Below are 16,281 nucleotides of genomic sequence, written 5' to 3' on the forward strand. Positions count from 1 at the left end.
CCCGGCCCCGCCGCCGCTCGGGACGCTCAGTGTCGGGGATGAAGAGCTCGAAGCCGAGTTTCAGGAGCTACCTGCCGGCGGCGGAGGTGAGGCCGGGGGCGGGAGGGGAGGGGAGGGGAGCGGGACGCCGGGCGGGCTCGGGGCCGGGGCCGGGGCCGGGGCCTGTCGCTGACTCTCTAACGCCTGTTTGTTCCCGCAGAGCTCCTTCCCGAGCCGGGCCGAGGTGAGCCGGGTGTGCGAGGCCGCGCTGCTGCCGGGTGAGTGAGGCCGGGCCCGGGGGCCGAGTGGAGCCCAGGCCGGGGATCGCGGCCGGGTTTGTGGGCTAAGGGCGGGAATTAGTGAAGGACGGACGGACAGCCCCCGGGCCCTGTCTCCCCCCCCCCGGGCCCTGTCTCCCCCCCCCCCGGGCCCTGTCTCCCCCCCCCCCGGGCCCTGTCTCCCCCCCCCCCGGGCCCTGTCTCCCCCCCCCCCCCCCCCCGGGCCCTGTCTCCCCCCCCCCCCCCCCCCATGGCCCCCTCACCGTGAACGACTCCATTGGCTATAAAGCGCTTTGAGACGCCCAGTGGTCGTGAAAGGCGCTATATAAATGCAAGTCTGTCTGTCTTTCAAGTGTAATCACTGTTGGAATGCAGGAACCTCCAGCCCGGGCTAGCAGGGCCTCCACGGGCCGAAGGGCCTTCCGTTCGCTGAATGGAGCGAGATGGTGAGGGCAAACCCGACCCCCCGACTCGGGATATCGCCCCTGACCTAACCCCCTGCCCCCGACCCGACTCCTTGACCCGGGCTCCTGCCCCCGACCCGACCCCCTGACCCGGGCTTCTGCCCCCGATCCAGGCTTCTGCCCCCGATCCGACCCCCTGACCCGGGCTCCTGCCTCCCTGACCCGGGCTCCTGCCCCCGACCCGACCTCCTGACCCGGGCTCCTGGCCCCGACCCGACCCCCTGACCCGGGCTCCTGGCCCCGACCCGACCCCCTGACCCGGGCTCCTGGCCCCGACCCAACCCCCTGACCCGGGCTCCTGGCCCCGACCCGACCACCTGACCCGGGCTCCTGGCCCCGACCCGACCCCCTGACCCGGGCTCCTGGCCCCCTATCTGGACAAGTGTATAACGAAGGATAGAGTGTCTGAACACCTCGAATTTTCAGTTGGTTAGAGAGCCAGCATGGCTTTGTGGAAGGTAGGTCATATCTGACAAACCTGATTGAATTTTTTGAAGAGGTGACTTAAAGTAGTGGACAGGGGAATGTCTATGAATGTAATTTATATGGACTTCCAGAAGGCATAGAAGAGACTGTTAACTAAGGTGGAAGCCCATGGAATTGAGGGCAAATTATTGACCTGGTTAAAAAATTGCCTGAGGGGCAGGGGACAGAGTAGGGATAATGGAGAGATACTCAAATTGGCAGCATGTGATTGGTGTCCTGCAGGGATCTGTGTCGGGGCCTCAACTATTCACAGTATTTATTAACAACTTAGATGATGGCATAGAAAGTCATATATCCAAATTTTCTGATGACACAAAGATATGCAGCATTGTAGGCAGTGTAGAGGGAAGCATAAAATTACAGAGATCGTCATCATCATAGGAGTCGAGGATGACGTGCTTCCACACTAGAAATGAGTTCTCGGGTGACTGAAGGGTCCGATGCGGGACCTACAGTCTCTGTCACGGGTGGGCAGACGGTGGTTGAAGGGACGGGTGGGTGGGGTGCAGGATCTTGTGGAGGCAGTGTTGGTGGTACTTCAGTGTTTTGAGGTGCTTGCTGTACATTGTCCATGTCTTTGAGCCATATCGGAGGGCGGGTATCACCATTGCTCTGTAGACCATAAACTTGGTGCCGGGTTTGAGATCCTGTTCTTCAAACACTCTTCCGGAGGCTACCGAAGGCTGCACTGGCACACTGAAGGCGGTGTTGGATTTCATTGTCGATGGCTGCCCTTGTTAACAGTAGGCTCCCGAGGTATAGAAAATGGTCCACGTTGTCCAAGGCCTCGTCGTGGATTTTGATAACCGGGGGGGGGGGGGGGGGGTAGTGCTGTGTAGCGGGGGCAGGTTGGTAGAGGACCTTTGTCTTACCGATGTTTAGTGTAAGGCCCATGCTCTCGTACACCTCGGTGAAGGTGTTGACGATGGCTTGGAGTTCAGCCTCCGAGTGTGCGCAGACGCAGGCGTTGTCTGTGTACTGTAGTTCAATGGCAGAGGATGGGACGACCTAGGATCTGGCCTGGAGGTGGCGGAGGTTGAACAGATTCATGTTTGTTCTGCAGTTTAGCTCCACTCCAGCGGGGAGCTTGCTGAGGATGAGATGGAGCATTGCAGCAAGGAAGATGGAGAAGAGCGTTGGTGCGATGACACAGCCCTGCTTGACCCCGGTCCGAACATGGAATGGGTCTGTGGTGGGATCCGTTGGTCAGGATCACGGCCTGCATGTCATCGTGGAGCAGGCGGAGAATGGTGACAAACTTTTGAGGGTAGCCGAATCTGAGGAGGACACTCCATAATCCCTCACGGCTGACCGTGTCGATCGACAGATTAAGTGAATGGGCAAAACTCTGGCAAGTGGATTTCAATGTAGGTAAATGCGAGGTTCATCCACTTTGGATATAAAAAGGATAGAACGGGGTACTTTATAAATGGTAAATGCTAAAAAAAAACAGTGCAGGTCCAAAGAGTCTTGGGGGTCCAGGTACATAGATCATTAAAATGTCATGAACAGGTACAGAAAATAATCAAAAATGCTAATGGAATACTGGCCTTTATATCTAGAATACAAGGGGGTAGAAGTTATACTGCAGCTGTACAAAGCCCTGGTTAGCTCCCACTTGGAGCACTGAGCAGTTCTGTGCCCCACATCTTAGGGGTGGTTATATTGGCCTTGAAGGAAGTGGTTTACCAGAATGATACCTGGACTTCAAGGGTTAAGTTACGAGGAGAGATTACACTAGAATTTCGAAGCTTACGGGTTGATCTGATCAAAGTTTTCAGGATATTAACGGGAATAGATAGAGAAACTATTTCTGCTGGTTGGGGAGTCCAGGACTCGGGGGCAGAGTCTAAACATTAGAGCCAGACCTTTCAGGAAACACTCCTACACACACAGGGTGGTAGACATTTGGAACTCTCTTCCGCAAACGGCAATTAATACTAAAACAATTAATTTTAAATTGGAAATTAATAGCTTTTTGTTAACCAAAGGTATTAAGGGATATGGGCCAAAGACGGTAGATGAAGTTAGGTCACAGATCAGCCGTGATCTCATTGAATGGCGGAATCTGCTCTAGGGGCTGAATGGCCTCCTCCTTGTTCCTATGTTCCCCGATGCGCCCCCCCACCCCCTCTGATCCCGGGCCGCTGCCCCCTGCTCCCCCCTTCCCGACCCGGGCTGCTGGCCCCCCCCAACCCCAGGATATTGTCCCCGGGCTCGGTGTCTTCCTTAGGGAAAGATGCCAGGCCCATGGAGAGGTGATTCTCTGAGACAGTAGCAGGGCTGAGCAGCTTTCAGAGGGTCTGTGAGGGAGGCACGGGTGGGAATTGTGACAAAGGAGTTTAATAATTGTGAATTACTGTGCGATGGGTCGGGCACCGTGTCCCTGAGGGAAAGCAAAGGCGTGGTGGCTGGCACTGCGTGTATTGTTTACTGACTGAAGGACCAGTTTGACAGGTATGGTTAGCTTAGTCATCCTGACAGGCACACCCTGCCTTTGCATGGATGCAGATGTGATTGTCACCTTGTTTTATCCTCTGAAAGGTGTTTGTGCACAGCCAGTTTTCCACGCTTCCTGCTCGGGCAGTGATGCGTGCTGCGCTCCCCTTTTACTCTTCATGCAGTTGCTGATTGCATCGGATTTATAATCAGTGTAAATGTGGGAAATGACTCGCCCATTGACTACAGAGACCCACTCACTGAACAGCAATACCGTCGGTTCCTGCTACATCCGCCGGGTTACACTGGAGAGTGGAACTGATCGAGGGAGAAGGACACATTCACTGTTAGTTGCACCCCTGCAGTATAGAACCATTCAGGGACCGAGTAGTTTGATGGTATGTGCCCAGCAATGATCGAGGCTGCAGGTCACTTGAATACATCCTCTAACCTGGAGCAGATTCAGACCACCAGCCGCTGCAAAGGTCTCGCCGTAGTTTCTCAGAAGTCTCAGTTACAACTTCTCATTTCTTGTGGCAGATCTGGTGTGATGCTGGAGGAGTTGAGTACAGGTGGGCTGAGAGGTCACCCAGCTCTGGCCAGGAACATAAGCTGTAACAAAAAAAGTGTCTTTCTACCAAGTGAATCTGGAAAGTATCCTCTGATTCTGCCATGTCCTGTGTGAGTTCTCCACATCGGGAGCTGCCAACATTGGCACCGGTACTGAGTATAATTAGTACTGAGGGAGTGCCGCACTGTCGGAGGGGCAGTACTGAGGGAGTGCCGCACTGTCGGAGAGGCAGTACTGAGGGAGTGCCGCACTGTCGGAGGGGCAGTACTGAGGGAGTACTGCACTGTCAGGAAGGGGCAGTACTGAGGGAGTGCCGCACTGTCGGAGGGGCAGTACTGAGGGAGTACTGCACTGTCAGGAAGGGGCAGTACTGAGGGAGTGTCGGAGGGGCAGTACTGAGGGAGTGCCGCACTGTCGGAGGGGCAGTACTGAGGGAGTGCCGCACTGTCGGAGAGGCAGTACTGAGGGAGTGCCGCACTGTCGGAGGGGCAGTACTGAGGGAGTACTGCACTGTCGGAGGGGCAGTACTGAGGGACTACTGCACTGTCAGGAAGGGGCAGTACTGAGGGAGTGCCGCACTGTCGGAGGGGTAGTACTGAGGGAGTACTGCACTGTCAGGAAGGGGCAGTACTGAGGGAGTGCCGCACTGTCGGAGGGGCAGTACTGAGGGAGTACTGCACTGTCAGGAAGGGGCAGTACTGAGGGAGTGTCGGAGGGGCAGTACTGAGGGAGTGCCGCACTGTCGGAGGGGCAGTACTGAGGGAGTGCCGCACTGTCGGAGGGGCAGTACTGAGGGAGTGCCGCACTGTCGGAGGGGCAGTACTGAGGGAGTGCCGCACTGTCGGAGGGGCAGTACTGAGGGAGTGCCGCACTGTCGGAGGGGCAGTACTGAGGGAGTGCCGCACTGTCGGAGGGGCAGTACTGAGGGAGTGCCGCACTGTCGGAGGGGCAGTACTGAGGGAGTGCCGCACTGTCGGAGGGGCAGTACTGAGGGAGTGCCGCACTGTCGGAGGGGCAGTACTGAGGGAGTGCCGCACTGTCGGAGGGGCAGTACTGAGGGAGTGCCGCACTGTCGGGTGCCGTTTTTGGATGAGACATTAAATCGAGCCCCCGTTTGCCCTCTCTGGTAACATTAACAATCACATGGCACGATTTTGAAGAGGAGTAGGGGAGTTCTCCCCGGTGTCCTGGCCAATATTTCGAACTCGACCAGCAATTAAAAACAAATTTATTTCTTGGTGACCTCTTCTTGGACAAGGCGGAATCTTAACAGGGGTGCGGTGAGTTACAGTTTTCATGGTTTGATGAACCTCTTAAACAAGGTTCTGGTCTTTTCTGAAAGGCTTTTAGGAAAAGCAATTGGAGTTTTTGTATATTTTGACGTTGTGCCTTTAAACCGTGCAATGATAAAGAGTGCGCAGTGGAATTATTCAATCCGCTGCACTGAGTGGGAGTTATTCAGTCACAAATAGGCAGAGGCCCACTGCTTTGATGCCACTGTAGCTGCAATAATATGAGGAGTTTCACTGAGTTACACTGAGCACATTCAGCCAGTGCTGCACTCGTGATAACACCACTGATGGCATGATGCAGTCACATGGGAATGGGTTTTAATATTTCAACAGAAAAGTTATTGTTTAACTTGCCACAAAGAATGTGTTTTATGCAGTGTGAACAGCTTAAGGAATGGCAGAATGAATGTCTCCTGCACTTTATCGGAATGCTCAGACTTGTCATGAAGTGTTCTCGCTGCAGTGATTGGATGTTTGATTCACACAGCGGTTCCATTCTCTCACCGCTTTGCCCAGATGGAGCTTGTTGCGGTTTATTCCTGCTGATGATGGAGCTGGGAGTTATACCTGACTGCCCCGCCCAACCCTGTCCTCCCTGCCCCTCCCTCTCCCTGCGCCGACATAGCAACATAGAAATTTACAGCGCAGAAGGAGGCCATTTCAGCCCATTGTGTCTGCGCCGGCCGACAAAGAGCCACGCGGCCCTTGGCCAGCAACCCTAAAGGTTACATATAAAGCCATGAACAATGACGGAAAGGCAAAGAGCACCCAACCCAACCAGTCCTCCCCACAACACTACAACACCCCTGATACTAAAAACCCCAACCGGAGCCATGTGATCTACTGGGAGAGGCAAAAACCCAGGACAATTTAGGGAGTAAAAAATCTGGAAAAATTCCTCTCCGACCAATCCAGGCGATTGAAACTAGTCCAGGAGATCACCCTGGCCGTATTCTATTCCCTGCAGTACTTACCATTATATCTGCGCCGACCAACAAAAGGTTCTCTAGTCTAATCCCAATTAAGAGCTCTAGGTTCGTAACCCTGCAGGTTACTTTAAGTGCCCATCCAACCATCTCTTAAAAGTGGTGAAGGTTTCTGTATCCACCACTCTTCCAGGCAGCGAGTTCCAGATCCCCACAACCCTCTGTGTAAAGAAGCACCCCCCCCCCCCCTCAAATTCCCTCTAAACCTTCCACCAACCACCTTAAAACGATGCCCTCTCGTAATAGCCTCCTCCACCAATGGAAATAGACCCTTACTATCCACTGTGTCCAGGCCTGTCAATATTTTGTACACCTCGATGAGGTCTCATCTCAACCTGCTCTGTTCCAATGAGAACAAACCCAGCCTATCCAATTTGTCCTCATAACTAAGATTCTCCATTCCAGGCAGCATCCTAGTAAATCTCCTCTGCACCCTCTCTAGTGCAATCACGTCCTTCCTATAATACGGCGACCAGAACTTCATGCAGTACTCCAGCTGTGGCCTAATCAAAGTATTATACAATTTAAGCATAATCTCCCTTCTCTTATATTCTATGCCTCGGCCAATAAAGGCAAGCATTCCGTAAGCCTTCTTAACCACCTTATCCACCTGGCCTACTTTCAAGGATCTGTGGACAAGCACTCGAAGGTCCCTTTGTTCATCTACACTATTGAGTGGCCTACCATTTAATAGAAACATGGAAAATAGGTGCAGGAGTAAGCCATTCAGCCCTTTAATGTGTATAACCTTTCCTTATTAGCCCTCCCAAAGTGCATCACCTCACACTTCTCTGAATTAAATTCCATTTGCCATTGCTCTGCCCACCTGACCAGTAGATTGATATCCTCCTGCAGCCCATGACTTTCCTCTTCATTATCAACTACACAGCCAATTTTAGTGTCGTCTGCAAACTTCTTAATCATACTTCCTATATTCAAATCTAAATCGTTGATATATACCACAAAAAGCAAGGGACCCAGAACAGAACCCTGCGGAACCCCACTGGAAACATCCTTCCAGTCATAAAAACATCCATCAATCATTACCCTTTGCTTCCTACCTCCAAGCCAATTTGCCATTTTGCCCTGTATCCCATGGGCTTTAACCTTCATGACCGGTCTACCATGCGGGACCTTATCAAAAGCCTTGCTGAAGTCCATATGTACTACATCGTACGCACTACCCTCATCGGCCCTCTTAGTTACCTCCTCAAAAAATTCAGTCAGGTTAGTCAAACACGATCTTCCCTTAACAAATCTGTGCTGACTGTCCCTAATTAATCCTTGCCTATCCAAGTGCAGATTTATCCTGTCTTTTAAGATTTTTTCAAATAAGTTTCCCACCACTGAGGTTAGGCAGACAGGCCTGTAATTACTCAGCTTATCCCTTTCTGCCGCCTTAAACAAGGGTACTACATTAGCAGTCCCCCATCCTCCAGCACCATGCCCAGATCCAGAGAGGACTGGAAAATGATGGTCAAGACCTCTGCTCTTTCCTCTTTTACTTCGCTCAACAACTTGGGATGCATTTCATCCGGCCTGGGGACTTATCTACTTTCAAAGCTGCTAAACCCCTTAATACTTCCTCTCTCACTATATTTATTTCATCCAGAATATCACACTCCTCCTCGATAACAGTATCTGCAATACCTCTTTCCTTTGTGAAAACAGATGTAAAGTATTCGTTAAGAATCTTCCGCCTCCTCACAAAGATTACCTCATGCTCACTAATCGGCCCTACCCTTTCCTTAGTTACCCTGTAACTCTTAATATATTTATAGAACATCTTAGGGTTTTCCTTAATTTTACTGGCTAATAATTTCTCGTGCTCTCTCTCAGCGTTTCTATATTGTTCTAAAGATTCTATAGAATTTAGCCGTTGGTATGTGACATAAGCGTCCCTTTTTTTCTTAATCCTCCCCTGTAAGTCCCGAGACATCCAGGGAGCTCTAGAATTATTTTTCCCAGCCTTTTGCTTTATGGGCACATGTTTGGCCTGAGCCTTCCGGATCTCCTCCTTGAATGCCTCCCACTGTTCCGACACTGATTTACCCACAAGTAGCTGTTTCCAGTCCACAATGGCCAAATCACTCCTTAACTTAGCAAAATTAGCCTTTCCCCAATTCGGAACTTTTATTCCAGGCCTATTCTTGCCCTTATCCATAACCAACTTGAATCTGACTGAATTATGGTCACTAGCAGCCAAATGTTCCCCCCCAATATCCCTTCAACCTGCCCAGCTTCATTCCCCAAAACTAATTCCAAGACCGCCCCCTCTCGTGTTGGGCTTGCTACATACTGACTAAAAAAGTTCTCTTGAATGTATTTCAAGAATTCCGCACCCTCTATACCCTTCACAATAAATTTGTCTCAATCAATATTTGGATAGTTAAAATCCCCTACTATTACTACCCTATGGTTTTTAGATTTAACAGCAGTTTGCCTACATATTTGCTCCTCTATCTCCCTCCCACTGTTTGGGGGTCTATAATACACTCCCAGCAATGTTGATCGCTCCTTTTTTATTTTTCAATTCGACCCATATGTCCTCAGTTAATGATCCCTCTAACATATCATCCCTCCTCACCGCTGTAATAGTTTCTTTAATTAGTTCCACAACCCCGCCCCCTTTTTATCCCCCTCTCTATCTTGTCTAAAAATCCTGTAGCCAGGAATATTAATCTGCCAAACCTGCCCCTCTTTCAGCCATGTCTCTGAAATGGCTATAATGTCATACTCCCAAGTGTCTACCTGTGCTCTTAGCTTAGCCGCCTTATTCGCTATACTCCTTGCATTAAAGTATTTCCCATTCAGTACAGGAAGATCTCCTTGGTTACTACATACTAAGCCCTGTTTCCTCTGCCTCACAGATTCGCTTTCTAGATTCTTGCTATCCAATTACTGTTTTACTTCCTTCCCTTTTGAATTCGTTCTCCGGTTCCCAGCCCCCTGCCAAGCTAATTTAAACTCTCCCCAACAGCACGAGCAAAGCTCCCCGCGAGGATATTGGTCCTGGTGCTATTGAGGTGCAACCCGTCCGGTTTGTACAGGTCCTATCTCCCCCAGAAGCGGTCCCAATGCCTGAAGAATTTAAAGCCCTCCCTCCTACACCAATTTTCCAGCCACGTGTTCATCCTCTCTATCCTTCTATTCTTGTACTCATTACACGTGGCACCGGGAGTAACCCGGAGATTACTACCTTTGAGGTCCTACCCTTTAAATTTTCTTCCTAGCTCCCTAAATTTTTCCTGTAGGACCTAATCCCTTATTTTACCTATGTCGATGGTCCCGATATGGACCACGACCTCGAGCTGTTTACCCTCCCCCCCCCCCCCCCCCCCCCCCCCCCCCCCAGGATGCCCTTCGTCCGCTCTGTGACATCCTTGACCCTGGCACCAGGGAGGCACAAAACCATTCGGGAGTCACGTCTACGGCCGCAGAAACGCCTGTCTGTTCCCCTAACTATAGAATCCCCGATCTCTAGGGCTCTTTTGTTCTTTGTCCCTCCCCCTGTGCAGCTGAGCCACCCGTGGTGTCTTGGAATTGGCTCTGGCTGCACTCCCCGAGGCACCATCGCCCTCACCGATACTCCGAATTGAATATCGGTTGGAAAGTGAGATGGACTCACGGGGAGGGGACTCCTGTTCTACCTGCCTGCGTCTGGTGGTCACCCATTTCCCCTCTACCTGCACACCTTTCAGCTGTGGGGTGACCACCTCCTGAAACGTGCTAGCCATGTAGCTCTCAGCCTCGTGGATGCACCGTATTGATCCACCCGCCCCTCCCCCTCCCCCCTGGTGCTCAAATTACTCTGTGGCCTTGTAGCAATGAAGCCAGCCTACACCCAGATACACTGTTCGCAATTGTCTTGTGTCTGTCTAATGAATCTTTAATAGAAACATAGAAAATAGGTGCAGGAGCAGGCCATTCAGCCCTTCTAGCCTGCACCGCCATTCAATGAGTTCATGGCTGAACATGAAACTTCAGTACCCCCTTCCTGCTTTCTCGCCATAACCCTTGATCCCCCGAGTAGTAAGGACTTCATCTAACTCCCTTTTGAATATATTTAGTGAATTGGCCTCAACTACTTTCTGTGGTAGAGAATTCCACAGGTTCACCACTCTCTGGGTGAAGAAGTTTCTCCTCATCTCGGTCCTAAATGGCTTACCCCTTATCCTCAGACTGTGACCCCTGGTTCTGGACTTCCCCAACATTGGGAACATTCTTTCTGCATCTAACCTGTCTAAACCCGTCAGAATTTTAAACGTTTCTATGAGGTCCCCTCTCATTCTTCTGAACTCCAGTGAATACAAGCCCAATTGATCCAATCTTTCTTGATAGGTCAGTCCCGCCATCCCGGGAATCAGTCTGGTGAACCTTCGCTGCACTCCCTCAATAGCAAGAATGTCCTTCCTCAAGTTAGGAGACCAAAACTGTACACAATACTCCAGGTGTGGCCTCACCAAGGCCCTGTACAACTGTAGCAACACCTCCCTGCCCCTGTATTCAAATCCCCTCGCTATGAAGGCCAACATGCCATTTGCTTTCTTAACCGCCTGCTGTACCTGCATGCCAACCTTCAATGACTGATGTACCATGACACCCAGGTCTCGTTGCACCTTCCCTTTTCCTAATCTGTCACCATTCAGATAATAGTCTGTCTCTCTGTTTTTACCTTTGACCGGGTGTTGGCATCAAGATGCCCATTTTGCATCAGTTTCCAGTACTAGGAACATGAGGAGGTCATTCAGCCCCTCACGCCTGTTCTGCCATTCAACTAGATCATGGTTGATCTGTATCTTAACTCCATTTACCCACCTTTGTTCTGTAACCCTTAATACCTTTACCCAACAAAAATCTATCAATCTTGGGTTTAACATTTTTAATTTACCCCCAGCTCAACAGCTTTTTTGGGGAGAGAGCTCCAGATTTGTGTGTGAAGAATTTCTACTGGAATGTTGCTCAGGATGTCCCAGTTAAGCCCCAGCCTGTCCTCGTCCGATGTTAATACTTGTTCATTTCGTCAAGGGTTTGTATTTTTTGTTGTACCAGAGAAAAGACTTGCAGACAGAGGTGGATCGTTTAGATCTCCCAAAAGCTGCATGGATTCACGGCTCAGTTTTCAGACAAAATCAGTTTAAAAACAAATTGGATCAGGAATAATTTTACAATCCAGGAACCTCTCGGTGAAAAATGGTTGAAAGAAGTTAAATGGATGTAAGGACAATTTATTTGGACTGAATTTCAAAAGTTAAAGATTTATTATGTGTGATTCGAGCACCAACAGTATCTGAAATGGTGCCAAGTGCAGCCTTTGTGTAGTCTGAGGCAGAGATCGCACCGTGTCTTTGGACTGGGATCTCCGGGAGTTTCTGCCCAGCAGTGTGAAGGTGTTTGGTGTGTGATGGGCTGCATTCTCCCACTAACTGGCCGGCACTCCGAGACGCACAGGCAGCAGCCACTAATGAGGCAGTTTTACAGTCTGGAGCCCGAGCCCGGGTACAGGCTGCACAGCTTTCGATGTAAAGCAGCAGATGTTTGATTATAAATGCACAAACCCGTCACGTTGCTGGACTGATTTATAACCGTCTGCAACATGTGAAGCAGGAGCCGTTGTAGCCCTGCTGGGAGAGTGGATAAACCCAGCGTGGAGTGAGGTGCTGATTAAAGGTTCCAGCAGCAACATATTGCACAGTAATGGCTCTCCTCACTAAACTACAATCTCTCTCTTGGATAACAAACAGTGAGTAGGTGGATGTCCTCTGCAGCAGGTCTTAAACAAAACCATCTTCACTGCTGTTTGTTGGGAGTGTTTTCAATCTTTCAATATCTCCCTTGGGTATTTAGCTCGTCAAGTTGAAGGACGTCAGAACAGAAGAATGGAGCATTTGCTTATTTCATGCACCCTGTGTCAGCATTAAGCCCTCCCAGGTCAGGTACAGCATGGCGAGCAGCAGAGTGACTTCCTAATTCTGTTATCCTCATTTCTTCGTCTGTAAAGATGGAACAGGTATTAACAGAGCTGCTACTATCGGGAACATTAGGTTTGTGGTCAGTAAGTGATTTCAGGAGGACATAGACAGGCTGGTGGAATGGGTGGACACGTGGCAGGTGAAATTTAACGCAGAAAAGTATGAAATGATGCATTTTAGTAGAAAGAATGCGGAGAGGATATATATACCATGGTCTAGACTGCGTGAGTCACTCGGCCAGGTCACGGTCTGTAGGAGCTGTGACTTGTGCACATGTGTAGGTAGGCTGAGGATATGGACTGTAATAGCCCCATGGTTATGTACCTTGACAACACTTGCTGTGTGGGGAAGTATTGGGCTGGAGCCCAGAGCATTGTGGCTATGTAACTGAACCAATGATCCAGAGACGCGAGTTCAGATCCCACCACAGCGGCTGGGGGATTTAAATTCAATTCAATAAATCTGGTATAAAAAGCTGGTATCAGTAAAGGTGACCATGAAACTACCGGATTGACATGAAAACCCATCTGGTTCACTCATGTTCTTCAGGGAAGGAAATCTGCTGCCCTTTTCCAGTCTGGCCTATATGTGACCCCAGACCCCAGCAATGTGGTTGACTCTGAAATGGCGGCTCACCACCACCTTCTCGAGGGCAATTAGGGATGGGCAATAAATGCCGGTCTTGCCAGCGACGCTCCCATCCCAGGAATTTATTTTTCAAGGGGGCGGGAGAGCTGCCACTGCCCCAGCAGGACCCAGATGTGGAGACTTTGGTGTGAGTGGCCATGTGTTTGGAATGTCTGTACGTGGCTGATCATTTGCTGATAGGACGAGTGGTGCTCGTTGCAGGCTGTGTTCTGTGGTCAATCTAGTCATCCCGGAGTTCCAGAGATAGACCTGGCGCCCGAGACCCGGACAGTCTGCTGATGTTAGAGCGACCCACGTAACATCTCCAAAGATGCTACCTGACTACATAACCTCAACCCGGCCCGGGGAAGGTGTGCTGTGACGGGACCCAATCCTAACTCAATGGTTTAGTTAGACACGCTGCTTACCCTGATACAATCGGTGCTGTGTCGGGCATAGGATCATGTGGATTGCTTACTGTTAAAGATCATATAGACCATTGAAAATAAGCTCGTCAATTCCCTCGTAACAACTTACTTTACTTCCTGTTGAATGGAACTTGAAGTTTTCTGTTTTTCTTGTCTGAGTGTTTCTACTACAACTTACAGAAACATTCGCTTTAAACGGGCTTTGAAAAAATAATTGCTTCGATGTGTTGGTGTTGGCTCAACATGGAAAGTTTACATAGAAACATAGAAAATAGGTGCAGGAGCAGGCCATTCGGCTCTTCGAGCCTGCACCATCATTCAATATGATCATGCAACTTCAGTACCCCATTCCTGCTTTCTCTCCATACCCCTTGATCCCTTTAGCCGTAAGGGTCACATCTAATTCCCTTTTGAATATATCTAACGAACTGGCCTCAACAACTTTCTATGGTAGAGAATTCCACAGGTTCACAACTCTGGGTGAAGAAGTTTCTCCTCCTCTCTGTCCAAAATGGCTTACCCCTTATCCTTAGACTGTGACCCCTGGTTCTGGACTTTCCCAACATCAGGAACATTCTTCCTGCATGTAAGCTGTCCAATCCCGTCAGAATTTTATATGTTTCTATGAGATCCCCTCTCATCCTTCTAAATTCCAGTGAATATAAGCCTGGTCGATCCAGTCTTTCTTCATATGTCAGTCCTGCCATCTCGGGAATCAGTCTGGTGAACCTTCGCTGCACTCCCTCAATAGCAAGAATGTCCTTCCTCAGATTAGGAGACCAAAACTGCACACAATATTCCAGGTGTGGTCTCAACTTGCATTAAGACCTCCCTGCTCCTATACTCAAATCCTCTCGCTATGAAGGCCAGCATGCCATTTGCTTTCTTCACCACCTGCTGTACCTGCATGCCAACTTTCAATGACTGATGTACCATGACACCCAGGTCTCGTTGCACCTCCCCTTCTGCCTTCCTGACTTTGCCACCAAAGTGGATAACCTCACATTTACATGACCTTTACATGATCTGAAGGTGCTTTTCAAAATCACAGTCAACAATGTGTCCGTCAAGCAACATCACCAAAATAATCTCATTGCTGTTTGTGGGTCTTGCTGTGTTTCTGAGCAATGTGAGCAGACACGCTATAAATACAAGTCAGCATTGAGTACTTCAGAAATAAACCACTTTGTGGCTTTTCTGTTCCAACCTCAGACACACCAGAATAAACCTGTCATTTTCATCGTCTTTTAATTAAAAACGAGGTGAATTAAATGAAAGGGAGTCGGCCTTGTTCAGCCGTACTGTCTGGGTAAAGCTGCAGGTACTTTCCACACAGCTGCTTCTCCCAATCTGCTGCATTTTGATGAGAACCATCTGATTTTGGAGCGAGCCCTTGTAGCGGGGGAGTTGTGCTGGTCAGTGTGTCATCATCATAGGCAGTTCCTCGGAATCGAGCAAGACTTGCTTTCACTTTTAACATGAGTTCTTAGGTGGCTGAACAGTCCAATACGAGAACCACAAACTCTGTCACAGGAGGGACAGATAGTCGTTGAGGGAAAGGGGTGGGTGGGACTGGTTTGCCGCACGCTCCTTCCACTGCCTGCGCTCAAGTGCTGCATGCTCTGTGTGTGGAACCACGGTTTAACACTGGCACCGCACCATGTGACCTCCCGGATCTCTGTCTTCACCCACCTGCTACAGCAGGAGAATGAGGGAATGATCCACTGTCCCTCAGAAATGTTGGCAAGATTGGGATTTAAACTCCTGTGTGCACATTTCCCTGTCTACAGAAATGAAAGCAAATCTATAAAACTCTGCCTCATAAGCAAATTAAGCTGGATTGTCGAGACCAGTCACTCAGTTAAGTCCATCAATCTGCTCCCCTCTCTCTCGCCGACCCCCCCCCATCCCTCTCTCCCCCCCCCATCCCTCTCTCCCCCCCATCCCTCTCTCCCCCCATCCCTCTCTCCCCCCCATCCCTCTCTCCCCCCCATCCCTCTCTCCCCCCCATCCCTCTCTCCCCCCCATCCCTCTCTCCCCCCATCCCTCTCTCCCCCCCATCCCTCTCTCCCCCCCATCCCTCTCTCCCCCCATCCCTCTCTCCCCCCCATCCCTCTCTCCCCCCCATCCCTCTCTCCCCCCCATCCCTCTCTCCCCCCCCATCCCTCTCTCCCCCCCATCCCTCTCTCCCCCCCATCCCTCTCTCCCCCCCATCCTCTCTCCCCCCCATCCCTCTCTCCCCCCCATCCCTCTCTCCCCCCCATCCCTCTCTCCCCCCCATCCCTCTCTCCCCCCCATCCCTCTCTCCCCCCCATCCCTCTCTCCCCCCCATCCCTCTCTCCCCCCCATCCCTCTCTCCCCCCCATCCCTCTCTCCCCCCCATCCCTCTCTCCCCCCCATCCCTCTCTCCCCCCCATCCCTCTCTCCCCCCCATCCCTCTCTCCCCCCCATCCCTCTCTCCCCCCCATCCCTCTCTCCCCCCCATCCCTCTCTCCCCCCCATCCCTCTCTCCCCCCCATCCCTCTCTCCCCCCCATCCCTCTCTCCCCCCCATCCCTCTCTCCCCCCCATCCCTCTCTCCCCCCCATCCCTCTCTCCCCCCCATCCCTCTCTCCCCCCCATCCTCTCTCCCCCCCATCCCTCTCTCCCCCCCATCCCTCTCTCCCCCCCATCCCTCTCTCCCCCCCATCCCTCTCTCCCCCCCATCCCTCTCTCCCCCCCATCCCTCTCTCCCCCCCATCCCTCTCTCCCCCCCATCCC

At 51.0% G+C, this 16,281-nt stretch overlaps 1 protein-coding gene and 1 long non-coding RNA gene across 2 annotated transcripts in view; one reads left to right on the forward strand and one right to left on the reverse strand.

The window, feature by feature from the left end:
* On the forward strand, positions 1-2,527 carry LOC139234028 (uncharacterized). Its single transcript, XR_011588255.1, has 3 exons — positions 1-86; positions 200-257; positions 2,271-2,527. It is a non-coding gene; the product is annotated as an uncharacterized lncRNA (long non-coding RNA).
* A 9,443-nt stretch (positions 2,528-11,970) lies between these two features.
* The window catches only part of LOC139233543 (transient receptor potential cation channel subfamily M member 1-like), a 31,767-nt gene continuing 27,456 nt past the window's right edge, over positions 11,971-16,281 (reverse strand). The window contains exon 20 of the mRNA XM_070863946.1: positions 11,971-12,084. Coding sequence (XP_070720047.1) covers positions 11,971-12,084 — 114 coding nt within the window. The remainder of the gene's footprint in view (positions 12,085-16,281) is intronic.

Source organism: Pristiophorus japonicus, chromosome 21, assembly GCF_044704955.1.
Source record: "Pristiophorus japonicus isolate sPriJap1 chromosome 21, sPriJap1.hap1, whole genome shotgun sequence".
NCBI lineage: Eukaryota > Metazoa > Chordata > Chondrichthyes > Pristiophoridae > Pristiophorus > Pristiophorus japonicus.